The 16,771-nt window shown below is 35.4% G+C and overlaps 1 protein-coding gene across 1 annotated transcript; it reads right to left on the reverse strand.

Annotated features, from left to right (window-relative positions):
- Positions 1-7,640: 7,640 nt before the first annotated feature.
- On the reverse strand, positions 7,641-10,024 carry LOC126697056 (receptor-like serine/threonine-protein kinase At2g45590). The gene has a single exon (XM_050393880.1). The coding sequence runs from the start codon at positions 9,828-9,830 to the stop codon at positions 7,812-7,814; it is 2,019 nt and encodes a 672-aa protein (XP_050249837.1). The 5' UTR covers positions 9,831-10,024; the 3' UTR covers positions 7,641-7,811.
- Between the last annotated feature and the right edge of the window lie 6,747 nt (positions 10,025-16,771).

Below are 16,771 nucleotides of genomic sequence, written 5' to 3' on the forward strand. Positions count from 1 at the left end.
TGAAAAAGTGGCAGTATGCCAGTATCTATGTAGTAAACAATCAGTTTAGCAAAAATGTAGTAAACAATTAGTAGGATGAGTATAATCTTGTATACGTATATCATAGAAAAATCAATATGATGTTAATCCTCTTTTAATTATTTTGTTCCTATGTCTGTGTTTCCTAATGATGGAATCTCCAAATATGTCGTAGTGTCTGAGCCGATTACGATGACACTATCATGCTAGATCCTCTCTCTGATGCATAAAGAAAATAATGATTGCAACTGGAATCGTCATTACTCATTATCAACCTCTTTCGAGCTCCAAGTTCCAATGTGCAAATTCACCCAACAAAGCTGACAATCCGTCCCAGTAAAAAGGAATAAGTCTTGTGTCACTTTATGTTTTTAGAGGTGAATAATGACAGATGAATAGGAAAAGTGAATTTTTCTTCTTTTTTACTCTAGATTTTGGGGAATCATACGTAGAGTTCAGAAAGAGGCCTACAATTCAAGGGTCTAGGCCATATTATTGATGTCCTTTTATGCCAAAAGAAACCAATAAGCACCATCCTTCAGAAGCATTATTGTCTTCTTGTGCTAAAGGAAACCACATGAGCACTATTATTGGGAATCTTCAAAAGCATCGTATTGATGAGAAACAGGCTTTTAGAGTGGCACAAGACTTATTCCGGTAAAAAGTGGCTCACTAGCATAGTTGAAAGTTGGTTGGTTAAAGGGACAGGAAAGGCATGGAAAATTTACTTCTTCATTCAAAAATTTGATGATCTATTTATCAGAGCAGCCGTGATTCCTAGCATGTATTACTCAGGAAGATAATGTAGAGTTATGGAGAAATTCCATCAGCTCAGGAAATAAAGATGTCAGAAGTGTTTTTATTTATTGGTTCTCAAAACTCCAAGCCCAGACATGTTAGGAATTTTCTATCCGCATTATGTGAACAGTTTATTGAAGTGACCCAGTATTTGTTAGAAGGTTGGATGACCACTTTTGGTAACTTTGAAAACAATACGTATTCTGTTTTTATTTTCTATTTTCTTGGGATTCACACAGGAAAAACCTTGTTTTGGTTTATTTTTTGTTTTCGTTTTCAATACTCAAAAAAATGTGTGAATGAAAATGGAATATGGAAACAACTTTGTGGCATTTTTATTTTCAGCAAAATGAGTTCAGCAGTATATATATTTTTGTAAAAATATTGAACATTGTGAAAAAAGATTGTGATTATATTAGTGAAAAAAATAGTTTTTTTTTTTTTTTTCATATGTAAGAATTAAGTGCCAAATAGAGTACACAGTGTTTTTTGTTCTCATAGGAAACGGATTCAAAAAATGGAAATGAAAACAAAATATGAGTTCTTGGAGGAACCAAATGTTGGAAAATAGCAATGAAAAAATAAGTTTTGATTCAACAATACAAACCTTAGAAAATTAGCAATAACAAAAATTAAAAGAGAAAGTTAAAAAGATTTCACAAAACTATAGAATCAAACAATGAAGTTGTTCTTAAAGGTTGATTCGTACCACTCAGAGTAGAACTTGGTGTGAGTGGCTCTCTTTACCAAACAACCCTCTAGAATTAGATTATAACAACGATCTTTGAGATGGACGCACTTCCAATAACAAAGAACCAAGAACAACCTTATATTTGCCAATTCTTAAACCCAAAAACAAAAATATAAAAATTCGTGGGAGAAGAAGAATAGACCAAAGAGCATTAAGAGAAAAGCGATGTATGTTAGGGTTTAAAATAAAATTTTAAAAAAAAAAAAAAAAAGACTAGTGGGCTTTCAATGGGCCAAAAGGTTAATAGACACTGTGCACAATAAATGCCTAACGGACTGCTCATTTAATGCCCAATAGGCTAGAAAAGGGAGGAGAGCTTGAGAGAAAAATAAGGTATGTTATGGTTATGGTTATGGTTATAAATGAGCCAAAGAAAATAGACTAATGGGCTTTCAATGGACTAAAAGGTCAATGGTCACTATGCATAATAAATGCCCAATGGGCTAGTCATTTAATGCCCAACAAACTAAAAAATGGAGAGGAAAGCTTGAGAGAAAAATGAGATATGTTAGGGATATAAATAAGCAGAAGAAAATAGATTAGTGGGCTTTTCAACGGGCCTAAAAGTCAATAATCACTGTGCACAATAAATGCCCAATGGGCTGCTCATTTAATTCTCAATAGGCTGAAAAGGGAGAGAGAAAAAATGAAGGCTCAAATCCAAACTTTTGGGTTATACATGACCGTGCGATATGGACAAGCCCAAATCCAACATTAGGCTCACTATCTTACGATATCTCTTAAGTTTTTCAATAAATTATAAGTTATAAACACATAAGAGAACTCACTGCTAACTAATGTGGGACAAATAACAAAGAGCAAAAGTGTTTGAAACACACTCACCCACACCAACACCAAACAGGGCTCTTAGGGAGCTTAATCTCACGCTAATTTAGGCTTAACTCCCAAGTCCGTAAAGGTAGCTATCTTGGCCAGTTTAGGCTAATAAGTTTGTGCAATGTTACTAAGTTAGCTATAAGGTAATTACAAAAATCCTAGTAGCAAGAATGAGACCCCTCTTAAACAAAATGATCTCACCAAATCAAATCGAATTCTTAGCCGGAAAACTGGATAGCCGTTAATGTGGGGATTGTCCAATAGATTATTCATAGTTTTAACAAGAAAGCAAAAATAAGGACGGTTGGGATGAAGATTGGTATGCAAAAGGCACATAATGAAGTTTTATACTTGCTGTTTTCATATGCCTGAGCTTTAGTGAGGTGTTCATTAGGTGGGTGCAGTAATGTATCTTGACTATTATCTTTAATAATAATAATAATAATAATAATAATAATGGTAATGATAAAACATAAAGTATTAGTTGGATTGATTAGATTTAAGTATTAAATAACAAAACACTTATTTTGTTTTCTTTTTGTCATTTTTCATATCTAAAATCTATTATCAATTTGATTACCTAACTGATATAACAAATTAAAAACATTTATCACTGTAGTTTATCAAACATTCCAGAAGGTAAAGAACTTTTGAGGTAAAGTTTGTGTAAAGATAGTTTTCCGTATTTTCTAATGTGTAGTAGCATCAGAAAAAATGAGTAAAAAAAAAACTATCTTTAGTCCACATAAATAAATGACTTATTTTTAAAGATTATTTTCCACAAAATTTTTTTTGGAAAAAAACTTTATCTTATAGCAAGCTAAATAAGAAAATGTAGGAGATTGTTTTTCAACTCATTTTAAGTTGTTACCAAACATAGAAAAATGAGATAGTTTTATTAAAAAAAAAAAAAACATTTTTTTTAAATGATTCGTTTTTTAGAAAATATTATCGCCGAAACAAATAGAATGAAAAACTCTCCTAAAACAATCATAAACTACCACTTAATTAGCTTACCCCTTCAAAGAGGGCCACATAATACTTGATTCCTTTATGGAGAACATCATAGAAAAGAGAGATACCGGCAATGGCGGCTCCAGGAATTTTTCCCAAGGTATTCCTTAAGAAGCATAATTTTTCCCAATGGTGGTTCCAGGAATTTTTCCCATATGTATTGTTGTTTAGTTGTTTCATTAATTTGTTTGTCTTTTATAAACCATAATTTGTTATATTGTTGTTTCATTAATTATAAAATTATTAATTGTTATTTAGCCTAACATAATTTAATTTGTTTGTCTTTTATAATGTACTAGTTAATTAAATTATTATTTATTATTTATTAGTTGCTTTCCCCAATTAATTATTGGTTAATTAATATCCCAAACAAACAAAATTAATTAATTCAACTAATTACTATGGTTGTTTGATACTTGGAATATCACACTATTACTTAACAAAAAAAAAAAAAATCAATAAATTGTGCAGCACAAAAATATATAAGCCGTATAGCTGAAGTCCAAGTCTTAAAAAGAGTGATTTATTACATTATTTATTGATTATTAGATGCACACTTGCACTAGCACTAGCACACAGCACATTTGCACTACCCTGGCCCCATGCCCCCAATTCAACAGACAAGCCCCAATGTCCCATGGCCCCCAATCACAAGACTAGAGCCAATCAAATAAAGCCAACTTATTGTATCTCACCAAAAGACACCAACACCAACACTAAAAGACAATTAATAATCTCACCAACACCAATACCAGATAAAGCCAAAAACAGGGTAAATATTAATAAAGAGAGACTGAGATTGAGATGAAATACCTGTTGAGGGAGTAAGGAGGCCTAAGGCTGAGGGGCAGCGCAGTCGGGCACAATGGCGAGGTGAGAAAGACCAATCGAGCAGCACGTCGAGATGTAGCTTTTGTTTGAATGGGAGATTGAGTTTGAGGCTGGCCCAATCTGGCAATCTGCGATCTCCTTCTCCATCCGTTTTGTTGGTTGTTGGTTGTTGCGTAACTTGTGTTTGTGAAGTGTTTGAGGCCCGATTTGATTTTAATATATTAAGTTAGGTTTTTTTTTTTTTTTTTTTTTTTTTTTTTTTTTTTTTTTTAAGAATCCGTGGGTTACTGGATTTGCTACTATCTGTTGGGCTTTCCATGGGCTTGCAGTCCATTGTTTTTTTTTTTTTTTGAGAATTCGTGGGCTTGTCGCTTGCTCTGTTACAATTTTTTTTTTTTTTGCTTGAAAATAGAACAAATATATATATATATATATATATATATATTGTGAGAGTGTTCCTAATTTTTTTGAGAAATAATTACAACATGTTGTTAACTCCACAGCTCGAACCCTTTCCTCCCCTAAACTCTAAGCACTTTGTGCATGGAGAGGTATCAATTCAGCTAAAAGGCTTTGGCATAGTGTTCCTAATTTTGATTGAGGGTGTTCCTATTTTTTTTTTTTGAAGGGTAAACAAATAAAAAAAATTTAATTATTATATATATATTTTTTTTTTCAAGTTGATGGTGTTCTTGGGAACACCCTAGCGCCGCCACTAGATACCAGGAAGAATTGAATCAGGTGCAATACTCTACTTTTTCTCACAATTTTTTTTTTATATATATATTTTTAACTTTTTAAATTTTTTTTAATATATTTAATTTAATTGTTGAGATTGAAAATTGTTTTCACCTTTCAATCTCAATCATTGATTATAATTGCATCAGAGCAACTAATTTCAATTATACATGGAGTAAAAAACTAAGGGTTTTGCTAACGAGTGCCCTTAGGGCACTCATTAATAATCAAATTTAAGAAAATTTTAATACCACTTTTATGGGAAATGAAAAAAACTGTCAAAATATTAATTATTTTTTTTCATTTTCTATAAAAACTTTCTTTATATGGATTATTAACGAGTGCCCTAAAAGCACTCATTAGCATTTTCCAAAAACTAAAAATTAGATGAAATTTTTATATTTAACTAAGCTGTGAGAGATGATCTCAATCGTATTTCTCGACACTTGAATAGCCATGTGGGAAACAAATGGGAAGAGTGCATTGTACAAGTGTCTCGACTATCGACTACACCATAAAGACCTTTCATAATGATGGAAAGTTGGAAACCCAAAGTAAATAAAGCAAAGGTGCTTTTGAGCCTAACCATGCCCACGCCAGGCTTAGTATTCAGAGCTCAACGATGAGACAAGAGGCCCATGACACCTCAATTATCAGACCATTGACTATATAGTAGAATTACTTTGTGCCAATTAAGTGGTTGAATCCATTGCTGGAAATCAGATGTCATGTCCCACTGTCAGAACCCAAAGAATCTTTCTTATTGCTACCTTCCCATACCATTATCCTCACAATTTGTTACAAGATTCAATCATTGAATCCATATCAGCTAAGTAAACGTAAGAGCTTCTTATAGCAAGGTGTAATTGGAATACATTGGGCATCAACAGTCGTAGCAAGAAACAGACTCGTTATTTAGACTGTACAACAGATTTTTGTATGCTAATTTTCAACATCAAATAATTGAGGAAAACCCAATTTGTACTTCGCACAAAATCAGCTACTGGGTTCAAAGAACAAGTACAAAATTAGTACTGAAATTTGTAACAAGTCTTTACACTATACGTTGCATCAATTGCAACATGGGTTTGGATTCTGTCAAGTGCATTTGACTATTTGAGAATTGGATGTAACAACACGTGTCCAAAATTGGTCACATGCCCTATCTGGTGATCCAGTGCACCCTCGCAATACAGAAACTTGTAACACAAATTCGCAAAAGGTGATGTTCAGAAGTCATTTTAGATTCTAAAAAGGAAATATTCCAACCAGAGCTGTCATCACTGTCAAGAATCTCACAATCAATTTAATACAAGTCACAAAGCGCATTAAAACTCCACGTTAAAGGAGATTTTAAAAGTCATTACATATAGCATAAGGCATAACACATTCTAGAGTAAGGAATACAATAATTAATCTGAAACTCAATTTCTTGCTTCCTTCCTTCTCAACTGTTGAAAAGAAGAATATATGCACTTTCGTTGTTACACCTTTCCTCATACTAATTATAAGGATAAGAACCATGTTAAAAATTTAAAATACACACCCTAGCTACCAAGTACAGGCTAATATGAGTCAACATAGTCAAACACTCAAACAGGCTTGCTGTATATATCGAGAAACCAGGTGATTTGATTTGATATGAAGGGGCTGTATACTTCTGTATCCTACTGAGCTGTTGAGAACACAAGGAAATCATACTTGCCCCCGCGGTTAACTATGCAGTAGGTAATTTGGAAGCTCAAGAATAGAGGCTAACATGAATCTTGTTTAAATTTGTTTTGCGCTTTATGGCAGCTAACATGAGAGTTAAGATTAAACATCTAATTCAACCACTATTTAAGAGAATTATTTAGGCATATTAATAGGCGAGCATAATAGAACTACCATATGTTTACCTAATGACAAGGCAATGGATTGTGGTCCATTTACGTTATAACATAGCAATTTGTAATCAGAAAAGGCCATATTAAGCTTGTGATTAGAACTTAGAACTCCAGAAGGCATAATGTTTCACCCACGAAATTGACATTGACCTTTCTCTCGACTCTGTTTATCTTATTTGTTTCAGGCAAAGTAAATAAATTTAGGTAAATGCAACTCACATACTGTACAGAATTGATCCCGTGATCTCTCCCACTACTTTTATTGAAAGCAAATATGCATGAATTAATCAAAGAAATGAGTACAGTCCAATTACATTATCGTTTTCCCATTTACATGGGCAGTGGAATTCCCACTTCGCTCAACAGTGACAGCAAATCACTTTGTAAAGGAGATGACTGGGGCCAAAGAGCTATTCCCTTCTACTGAAATTGATGCTCTTTTGGCATTAAAATCAGCCAACTTTCAAAAGGAAGCAGACAACTAGAAAGGGTAAATCTTCCCAGGGCCCCATAGGTCCTAAAGTCATAAAAGGCAAGCTGCTCATTCGATTCTAGTCTCAGGGCACTGAAAAAATTTGTTAAGGTGGCCTCACCATTTTTAAAAGTAAAAGAAACGTCTCCAAACCTCTTTTTACTGTTAGACCTGGGATTCCTAAAATTCAACAACTTGTGGGAGTAAAGGACAAGAGTGGGTTGCGCCTAAATGATAGCTCTCCAAAAGTTCATAACGAAAAGAAATTTGTAGGCCAGAGTAGTTATCCAACTAATGAAGCAACAACAGCTCTAATTTATCAATATAAACAATTTTTTTTTTTGATAAGTGAACAATATTTTTTTTTTCTCATTCTTTTTGCATCAATTTCTACAAAACATGATAATTAGAAAACGCCCTACAACAGTACACTCTACAGTTAATGAAATTGGCAAACTAACATAACTCACCGGGCCTTCTTCTGGGACTTGAACGGGAAATTTGAAGGTGGTGAAGGTGAAAACTCAAATGGCAGGTGGGGTGGCTCAGTCTCACCAGATAGCATACCCACAATTTCTTTCATTGTAGGCCGTTTAGCTGGCGATTTCTGCAAACATAGCAGTGCAATTGTAATGCAAAGCAATGCCTGCTCCTTATCCAATGAATGAATTGACAAATCAACAAGGTCCAAGAGCTTCCCATTGCGAGCTAGTTGCCTAGCCCACGAGATCAAATTAGCCCTCTCGAATTCTGACATTGGTGAGGCCGTGACTTGTAGCGGCCTCCGCCCCGAAACAACAACCAAAAGCAAAACCCCAAAGCTATAAACATCGCATTTCTCTGATAGCAACCCACCACCACCATATTCAGGAGCAATGTAACACACAGTTCCTCTCATACTCGGCGTGCTACTTACGCCACCACTCTTGGGTATATCTCCATTACCCCAATCTTGGCTATTTCTTCGACAACTTCTAAGCTCTCCACTTAGTCCATCCAACCACCAATCAATGCTACCTCTACTACTCTTCCTCTTCTTCCTCCCTTGTACAACCGCCACATCCTCAACCTCATCATCATCATCATCCTTTTGCCACCACATTTCTCTATTACTACTTGAACCAAGCGCTCGTTTTTGCTTCTTCTTTGTCTTCCTTGAAAGCTCCTCACAAAACTCTTCCTTCCACCACTCCCTTGGCTTCCTATTCTTCTCCTTCCTTCTCATCCTTTCTTCATCCAAAGACGCCCACCAATCCAATCTTTTCCTCTGCTTCTTCTTATTCTGTTTCTGTTTCTGCTTCTGCTTCTGCTTATCCTCAATTTTCAAGGCCGACCCATCATTCTCAACCGAGCTTGGCGATGCAATCCATTCATTCTTAGGCCTCTCTTTCTTTATCTCACTCCCAATCCACTCCATCACATAGTCCTTCACTCTACCCGATTCAGACCCACCTCCATTATCTTGCTTCCACCACCAATCCCTCTTCGAACCCCCATTTTTTCTTCCATTCCCAATCAAATCCTTGCCACTATCAAGACTAATCTTATCGAAAAACCCCTCCGATGTGCTTGCCTTATCGACACCACCTTCAGGCGAAACCACCACCGCCACATTCTCCGGCGAGGCCTCAGAATCCAATATCCTAACCACACAACTGTCCGGAGATCGATCAACAATAACCTCATCGAACCCAGTGGCCACACTCTCAGTCTCCTCCAAAATAGACCCGTTATCCTCAGCAACTTCGACCACTCCGTCCTTCTTCTCCACAAGATCCTCGGTCTTCAACCTCGCTAAACCGAAATCTCCAATCTTGGCCTTGAAATCAGCATCTAACAGAATATTACTGGGCTTGATATCACCATGAACAACCGGTGGAGAGCACAAATGGTGAAGATAAGAGAGACCCTTTGCGATATCGACAACAATGTTGAATCTTTTCGTCCATTCCATAAGCTCAGCACATTTCTTGTCAAGCAAAGCGTCTTGCAAGCTACGGTTAGGCATGTACTCGTACACCAGAATGAGTTTCCGGCCACGACGGTCAGAGGAGTAGCCGAGGAGAGAGAGGATGTGTGGGCAAGAGAGAAAGGAAGCGATGGAGAGCTCGTTGTGGAACTCACGCTCGCCTTGGAGAGAGCCAGGGGAGTCCATGAGCTTGAGAGCTAAGGCTTGGCCAGAAGGCAGAGTGGCCTTGTAGACAGAGCCGAAGCCACCGTGGCCGAGGAGTGTGGAGGGGGAGAATGACGAGGTGGAGCGGCGGAGGAGGGAGTAGGAGAAGCGGCGGCGCTGTTGGTCACATGGGGTGGTGCGATTGCGAGAGAGTTTGCGGTAGAGGAGGAGAGAGAGGAGGAGGAAGAGAAGGATGAGGGTTAGAGTTAGGAGTATAGGGAGGAGTATGGGGAGGAGGGGAAGGCGGCGGTGGTGGTGGTGGTGGTGGCGGTGGTTGTTTGGTGGTTCCGGTGGTGATGGGAGGGATGGCATGGTTGTAAATATGTGGGAAATAGAGGGGGGTGGAGTTATAGAATTGAGAGTTCCATTTGGTGAGAGAGAGAGAGAGAGATTGTGGCTAAGGCTAAGGAAGAAGAACTGAAGAAGCAGAAGAAGAATGATACTGACCGATAGCTATCTATCACAACTCTCACAGCTCAGTTCTTCACCGTAACTCACACTTTTGTTTTGCTTTGTTTTGTTTATTAGGGTCGCTTTTGTTCATTATTACAAATACGACTATAGATGGGAAGATTATTATTTTCAGTTGAAAAGCTTAAAATTATTTAATTGCCTTTTTTTTTATTGAGCTTAAAATTAATTGCTAAAAGATGTCAACAACAAAAAATATTAATTGCTAAAAAGTAAACTCAACAACAACAAAAATGCCAAAATACAAAAAAACCCCTAGATGAATAAGTTGCAAAAATGCCACCCTAGAATTTCAATTCTTCCTTATAGCTCTTTAAGGTTTTCTATATCGGTCAAATTGACCCCTGAAACTCTTTTTTTTTTTTTTGAGAATGCCCTGAAACTAATTTAGGTTGGCTTTTATGGATAGAAAAATCACATAACTATCACCTGACTAGTGGAGTGAATCATTTGGTGAGTTTTCTTTATGCGGTCATATGATGGCTGCATGATTTTTCTGTCTATAAGAGTTAATCGAAGTTAGTTCTACGAGTCAATTTGACAGATATAGAAACATAAAGGAGATAAAAGAAAGAATTGAAACCTTAATTGTGTTTTTGCAATTGTCGCTAACCTTGGAGGATGTTTTTGCATTTTGATTAATTGTGTTTTTATAGTTGTCGCTAACCTTGGAGGATGTTTTTGCATTTTGACCAAAAAATTACTCCCTCATCCCAATTTGTTTGTTCTGTTTGAAAAGTCAAACATTTTAAGGAAACATCATTTATTATTTTGTCTGCCTTATAAAAATGTATAAGTTTACAAAACTACCATTGTAAGGACTCAATTTGTGTCAATCCCAAACTCGTATTGGGTTCAAACGCTAAAAGCCCAAATAATAAATTTGTAGAGCGTGGATATAAAAGAACTAGATTAACTTTAGAAGAAAAACGATTAAACTTAATGTTTTTAGACGGATTAATACAAATATTACGATCAATTTATCCTTGAAACAAGCTAAGTTCTTTATTTCGTAAGATTTTCTTCTAAGCATCAATTGTTTAGAAGTTCCAATGTCCTTTTCCTTAATGCATTCTTCCCTGTTATATACTACCCTCTTGGTGTTATTTTCACCACATACGTGTAGGTTGGATTCGGGGGATCCCTTCCTGTCCCATCCAACACCTCCTAGAACCTCCAACTAGCAGCTGTAAGGCTGCTTCATCACTGTTCAAGCATCACCTCCACATTAATGCGGCCAGAGAGTTGGTTGAAAGACAATTAATGTGGAGATAGCAGTTGTTAAAGATATTTGTTTATCTTTTCTTTCTTATCCTTGGCCCCATGTCCCACCTTTAGTGGTAATATAGTTTCGAAGTGTGTTTGTGACAATACGACATTCAGGTCGTCCTCGGACACATATTGCTGAGAAGGATTTTGTTCTCGGACGAATACTGGACCCATCTCATGTGATATCTACTCCTCTTTTCATTTGGTTCCCCTTATAACCTTATGTGGGCCTTCTCGGATGGTTTAACGTCCTTAGATAGGCCACAGGCCTAGTTAACACGGTTTTAATAATTATTGATTGACTGGCCCCCACAACCCTTAAATAAATTTATCAGCTTTTTAAAAAAGAGTTATTCTTAATGAGGCAACTAAAAATGTGCCCCAATTAAATTGATTTTTTTTTAATATTAGTTAGTTTTGTTTTCAAATAGTTTTAAAAATAAAGTAAGGGTATAATAGAAATATTAGTAAACTAATAATTTTTATTTTTAGAAACAGGACAATATCTTAGGACATCCCAAAATGGAATAGAGAACAAGCAAACTGGGACGGAGGTAATAGTATAAATAATCTCCTGGAACAAATACATAATACATACTTTAAATATATATTTTATTTGTGAATTTCAATTAGCACCACTATAAAAGTCTCTTATCGTGGAATAAAAAATCTAAGTTTGAGCTCTACCAACACAAATTAAAAAAAAAAAAAAAAAAAAATCGGTTGGTGTCTTACCCTAATGATAAGAGCAATTATCATGAAGATGACACCATGAGTTGAAATTCTAGCTGTGGGAGGAGGGGGCTTAAAGAATGAATATTACCAAATAGGTTTGGACCGATGAAGCAGTTGGGCCCGACTACTCATTATCTTAAGCCCAACACAATAAGGGTAATCTAGATAGTGAAACCAAGGAAGTCGACTCGCCCGAGGAAGCTAAGGAGTGTACACTCCTCAAGAGACTATAAATGAACTACCAAGGTCATATGACTGAACACCGAGGAAGGAAGTAGAGATGTGCAAGTAACACAATGAGGAAGCTTCTAGATAAAACACCTATTACCTTCACATTTAATGCACTGCACCAACCCAATCAGCCATATTAATGGCAGAATGACCCTTAAACAGTGTCACCACACCCTACATCCTACTCTACCAACACCAGCAAAACAATGGTGGGACAAGTATCCAATAAAGGATCAACAATCCTCCAAGTGGAAGGTAAGGATACAATCCCAGTAACTATATATAGTAGGAAAAATCCTCCTGATGGGGGATTGGAGAAACATGGAACGCAAAAAGAGAGAGGAATTAGGAATTGTATAACCAAAAGATTTGTTATCATAAGAACAATTGTTCCTCGAATAGCCTGAGGAGAAAGCTTGAATAATACTCCTTGCTTTTTCTTTCTACTAATCTCTTCTTAAACTATTGACTTAGATATTTCTTTTTCTTTAAATTCACCAATTGAGGCTACTAAGGCTCAAATGGTTAACCTTAACAATCCACCTCTACAAATAAATTGCATCAAGCTTATATTTCAACCCATTCCTATTTGACTTGGGTTTAGTTTCTTGTGTTGTCCCCTACACTAGCATATCCATAAAATTAAATTAAAATAAAATAAAAATGTTTTTGTTTAATAGATAAATAGTGGGGAATCTAGTCTCACTTAAACCTTTACATGCCTCAAATCTCAAAATTACAACATAATGTTTTTTATAATAATTCGATGGTAGAAGAAAGGGAATTCAAATCTATAACATTATTAATTCTAAAATGTATCAATTAATTTATAAGACTCTTCTTAACATAATCAACATAATCATGATGACTAAGACCCAATGGCGACTATGAAGTTATAAACTATGATTGACAAAAATTATTTGTATATGAGAAAAGGTGGCAAAACTCACGGAGCTCAAAGCAGAGGAAGTATTAACCAGCGGTTTCATTAGTGGCCACGTGTTGCTCTCTTATTGGAGTGGAGTCTGATTTATTTTTTTTAATAAATAAAATAAATTTCCCAAATTTAACCTTGTGAGTTTGAGTTGGTGTAGTTGTCATTTACTAATGAGGTGGAGAGTTGGTCGTATCATATGTAGATGTAGTTTGGGAAAGGCGAAAGTCCACGCGCCAAAGTAAATCACGTGGGGATCAGCCGATCAGGTATTATTTGAAGTTTTATTATCAGTCCACCTGTTAGACCACGTTCGTGGGGTCCACACTAAGTCTATAAAAAACAAATCAATACAGTCACCAATCCAACGTGCTTCTTGAGGTCGCGTGGGAGTTGAGTTGAGTTGAGTTTGTATTTTGTTTTTGTCACAGTTTTGTTTGTTTGTTTATTTAATATCCAAACTCTTGATTTTGGGTTTGATTCGCAGCTATGTTAGCTGGAAGGATGAGGACCAGGTTGTGCCCTCATCCATATGGAGTTTGTGGTGTTTGAGTTTGACCTTTTTTTTATATATAAAAAGTACTAACAATTAACTAATTCTTTTTTCGTAAAGTGTTTTTGAATGGGACTGACTACACACATACCAACTGTAGCTATCACTAGCTTCGTTCTAGGATTCTTCATTTCTCAACTCTCTTTTTTATTTATTTAAATTTTTTTTAAATTAGTTACTGTAGGAAAACAGTCAATCCTATTAAATATTGTTAACCCCAATAAAAAATAATAATAATAGGCCCATGGTTAACAGAAAACAACATTAGGACCGACTTTTGGGGCTTAGAAAAAAAAGATTGGTCCACCGCCTGAAAGAAAAATATATATGTCAAATCCTTGGTAAAAGCCTTTTTTTTTTTTTTTTTACTATCATGTGACATGTGCAGTTTATTTTTAAAAATAAATTATTTTAATTTTATATTTAAAAATTTTAAAAAAATTTTAATTTAAAAAAACGCAGTTTAAACTAGAGAGCAGAGATTTGGAGAAGTAATCCAAAACATCCTAATCTCCTATTTTGAATTGGCATGAAAAACAGTAAAAGAGGAGCCTAAGAATATAATTTTTCTAAAGGCACTTCTATGTTTTAGTTTGGATTGCACTAAAATGAACGCGTTCGTGTTTCTGTCAGTGGATCCCGTGCACTGTTCATGAGACTCACAAGTTGTCTAATTCAACAAAATTTTCATTAAAACTGGGTCTCATGTACTATTCACACATTTAAAAATTATTTTGCTACAGCGTTTTCAGTTTTCAACAATAAGCGATATTCAAACAAACTCTATATTGAAAAAAATAACTTAATTAAAAAACTATAATAATTAATTAATCTAAAACTTTTGCTCTATATAAAATAACCTACAATTGTTTTAAGATGTAACAAGATAACAATGAAATTATTGGTTATAAATGTTGCACAATGTAAAAATGTGAGTAAGATTGTGTTAGTGCATTTTAAATTAAACTACCTTAAAACTTAAATTAATTGAATATTAATAAAGAGGTGAGTTATAGTGGAATTTGTTAAAAAAAGAGTTTAACATGTATGTAAGTTAAATTAAATTAATTAAGTGGAGTTATCTAAACTAATAAATAACATGTAGGTTATGAGAAGGATTAGAAGACTATATATATAGTTATGCTACGGACTAATTTCATATCAAGAGTGAAGGAAGAAAAAAAGTTAAAGCAAAGAGCTCTCTCTTCTTTTTCTATAATATTTGTGAGTAGTGTGTGAGTAGTGTGTGAGAGTGAGTGAATTCAACAATTTTCCTAAACACTTGAGAGATTTCGGGCCAAAAAAAGGTGTTTCTTTTGGAGGAGTTTTGAGCTCAACCACTTATGCAAAGTTGGTTCGAGCTACACAATGAACTGTTGGGCTGTTGTATTCTGGAGGGGACAAGTCAAAAGTGAATTTCTGTTGCATCAATTTCTAGGCTTTTCCAATTGCAAAGAACTTGAACCTCCTTAAAGAAAGCGAGATTTCCGTGCCTCAGTCCGACATTGTTCGTTTATATTTTTATTTATATTGTAACCAAAATATCATTTTCTTGGTAATTTCTCTAACAGAATGTCCAAATAAATTGAACATTAATACCAATTATGAAATTGAATATGTGAAAGATGTTCTTGGAGACCAATTAGAAAATAGAAAATTAAAATAGTGACTAGATGAAAAAAAAAATGTCTAGCAAGACATAAATGCATGCTTAGTTTACACATCTATTTTCCAGGAGCATTTGTATTTGAACAGGTTGGTACGTTCTAGTATTTGTATTTCTAATAAAAACATTTAATGTTCAAATCTACTCTCTCTCTACTATTGAATAATAATAATAAAATTTTTACACGCCTGTTTGTGGGAAAATAATACTCAATCCCTTTTGTTTTATTCTCTATTTTATTTTAGAATGTTCCAGAAATATGGAGTTTTCAAAATCCAATGAATATAATATTTATAACTTCTAGAGCATTAGCATTGAAAAATGCTAATGCTATATCTAAGCCTTTTTTAGCATTTTATGGCTTAAAATGTGCTGCATCAAAGGATGCTAAACACAATTATTGTAAAAATTTTTACAATAGTGCTACAGTATAATTCTATCTTTAGAATTGTACTGTAACACAATGGTATAAAAAATATATATATTTTAATCCACCGCCATTTCTCTCTCTTCAGTCTCTCTTTCTCATTTGCTCTCTCCGCTCTCTTCACATTCTCTCTGCTCTTTCCTCTTCCAAACCCAAACATCATCTGCTCTCTCCGCTCTCTTCAATCTCTCTGCTCTTTCCTCTTTCAAACCCAAACATCATCATCTCTTTCTCATCTGCTTTGTGATGTTGGGCTGTGACCGGTGCTTAAAGGAAGTGGTGGGTATGGCTAAGGTGAGTTGTGGGTCACGGAGATCGGAGTGGGTCATGGCGTGGGTCACGGAGATCGGAGTGGTTGAAGTGGGTCACGGCGCGGGTCACGGCATGGGTCGCGGAGTCGGAGATCGGAGTGGGCTGAAGTGGGTTGTGGGTATGGCTAATTGGTCACGGCGTGGGTCACGGAGATCGGAGATTGGAGATCGGGTTCTGTTGTGATGCTGGTTTTTTTTTTTTTTTTTTTTTTTTTTTTTTTTTTTTTTTTTTTTTTTATAAATTGGGATTTTTGTTCCGGTGGGATTTTAGAGAAACTCATTTGTACATGTCGCCGGAATCAGTTAATCGAATCGCTGGCGGATATTTGGATTATGTGTGTTTGTTGCTCTGTTTAAGGTTTGATGGTTGTGTTTGTGCGTGATGGTTCTGTTGTGATGCTGGTTTTTTTTTTTTTTTTTTTTTTTTTTTTTTTTTTTTTTTTTTTTTTTTTTTTTTTTTTCTGGCTATGACCGGTGCTTAAAGGGGTTGTGGGTGGTGGTTGGGTCCGTGGTTTGGGTCGTGTTTGGGTAGTGGTTGGGTTGTGGGTTGATCGATGGTGGGTTGATCGGTGATGGGTCTGTGTGGTTCTATGAGAGGAGCTGGTGCTAGAGGTTGAGGGAGGCTGAGGAAAAAAAAAAAAGAAACGGTTGGAAAG

Source organism: Quercus robur, chromosome 8 (genome assembly GCF_932294415.1).
Source record: "Quercus robur chromosome 8, dhQueRobu3.1, whole genome shotgun sequence".
NCBI classification, from domain to species: Eukaryota; Viridiplantae; Streptophyta; class Magnoliopsida; order Fagales; family Fagaceae; genus Quercus; species Quercus robur.

What these genes read in the sequence shown, in the direction of transcription:
- LOC126697056 (XM_050393880.1), bottom strand. Translation starts at nt 9,830, where the DNA reads ATGCCATCCCTCCCATCACCACCGGAACCACCAAACAACCACCGCCAC.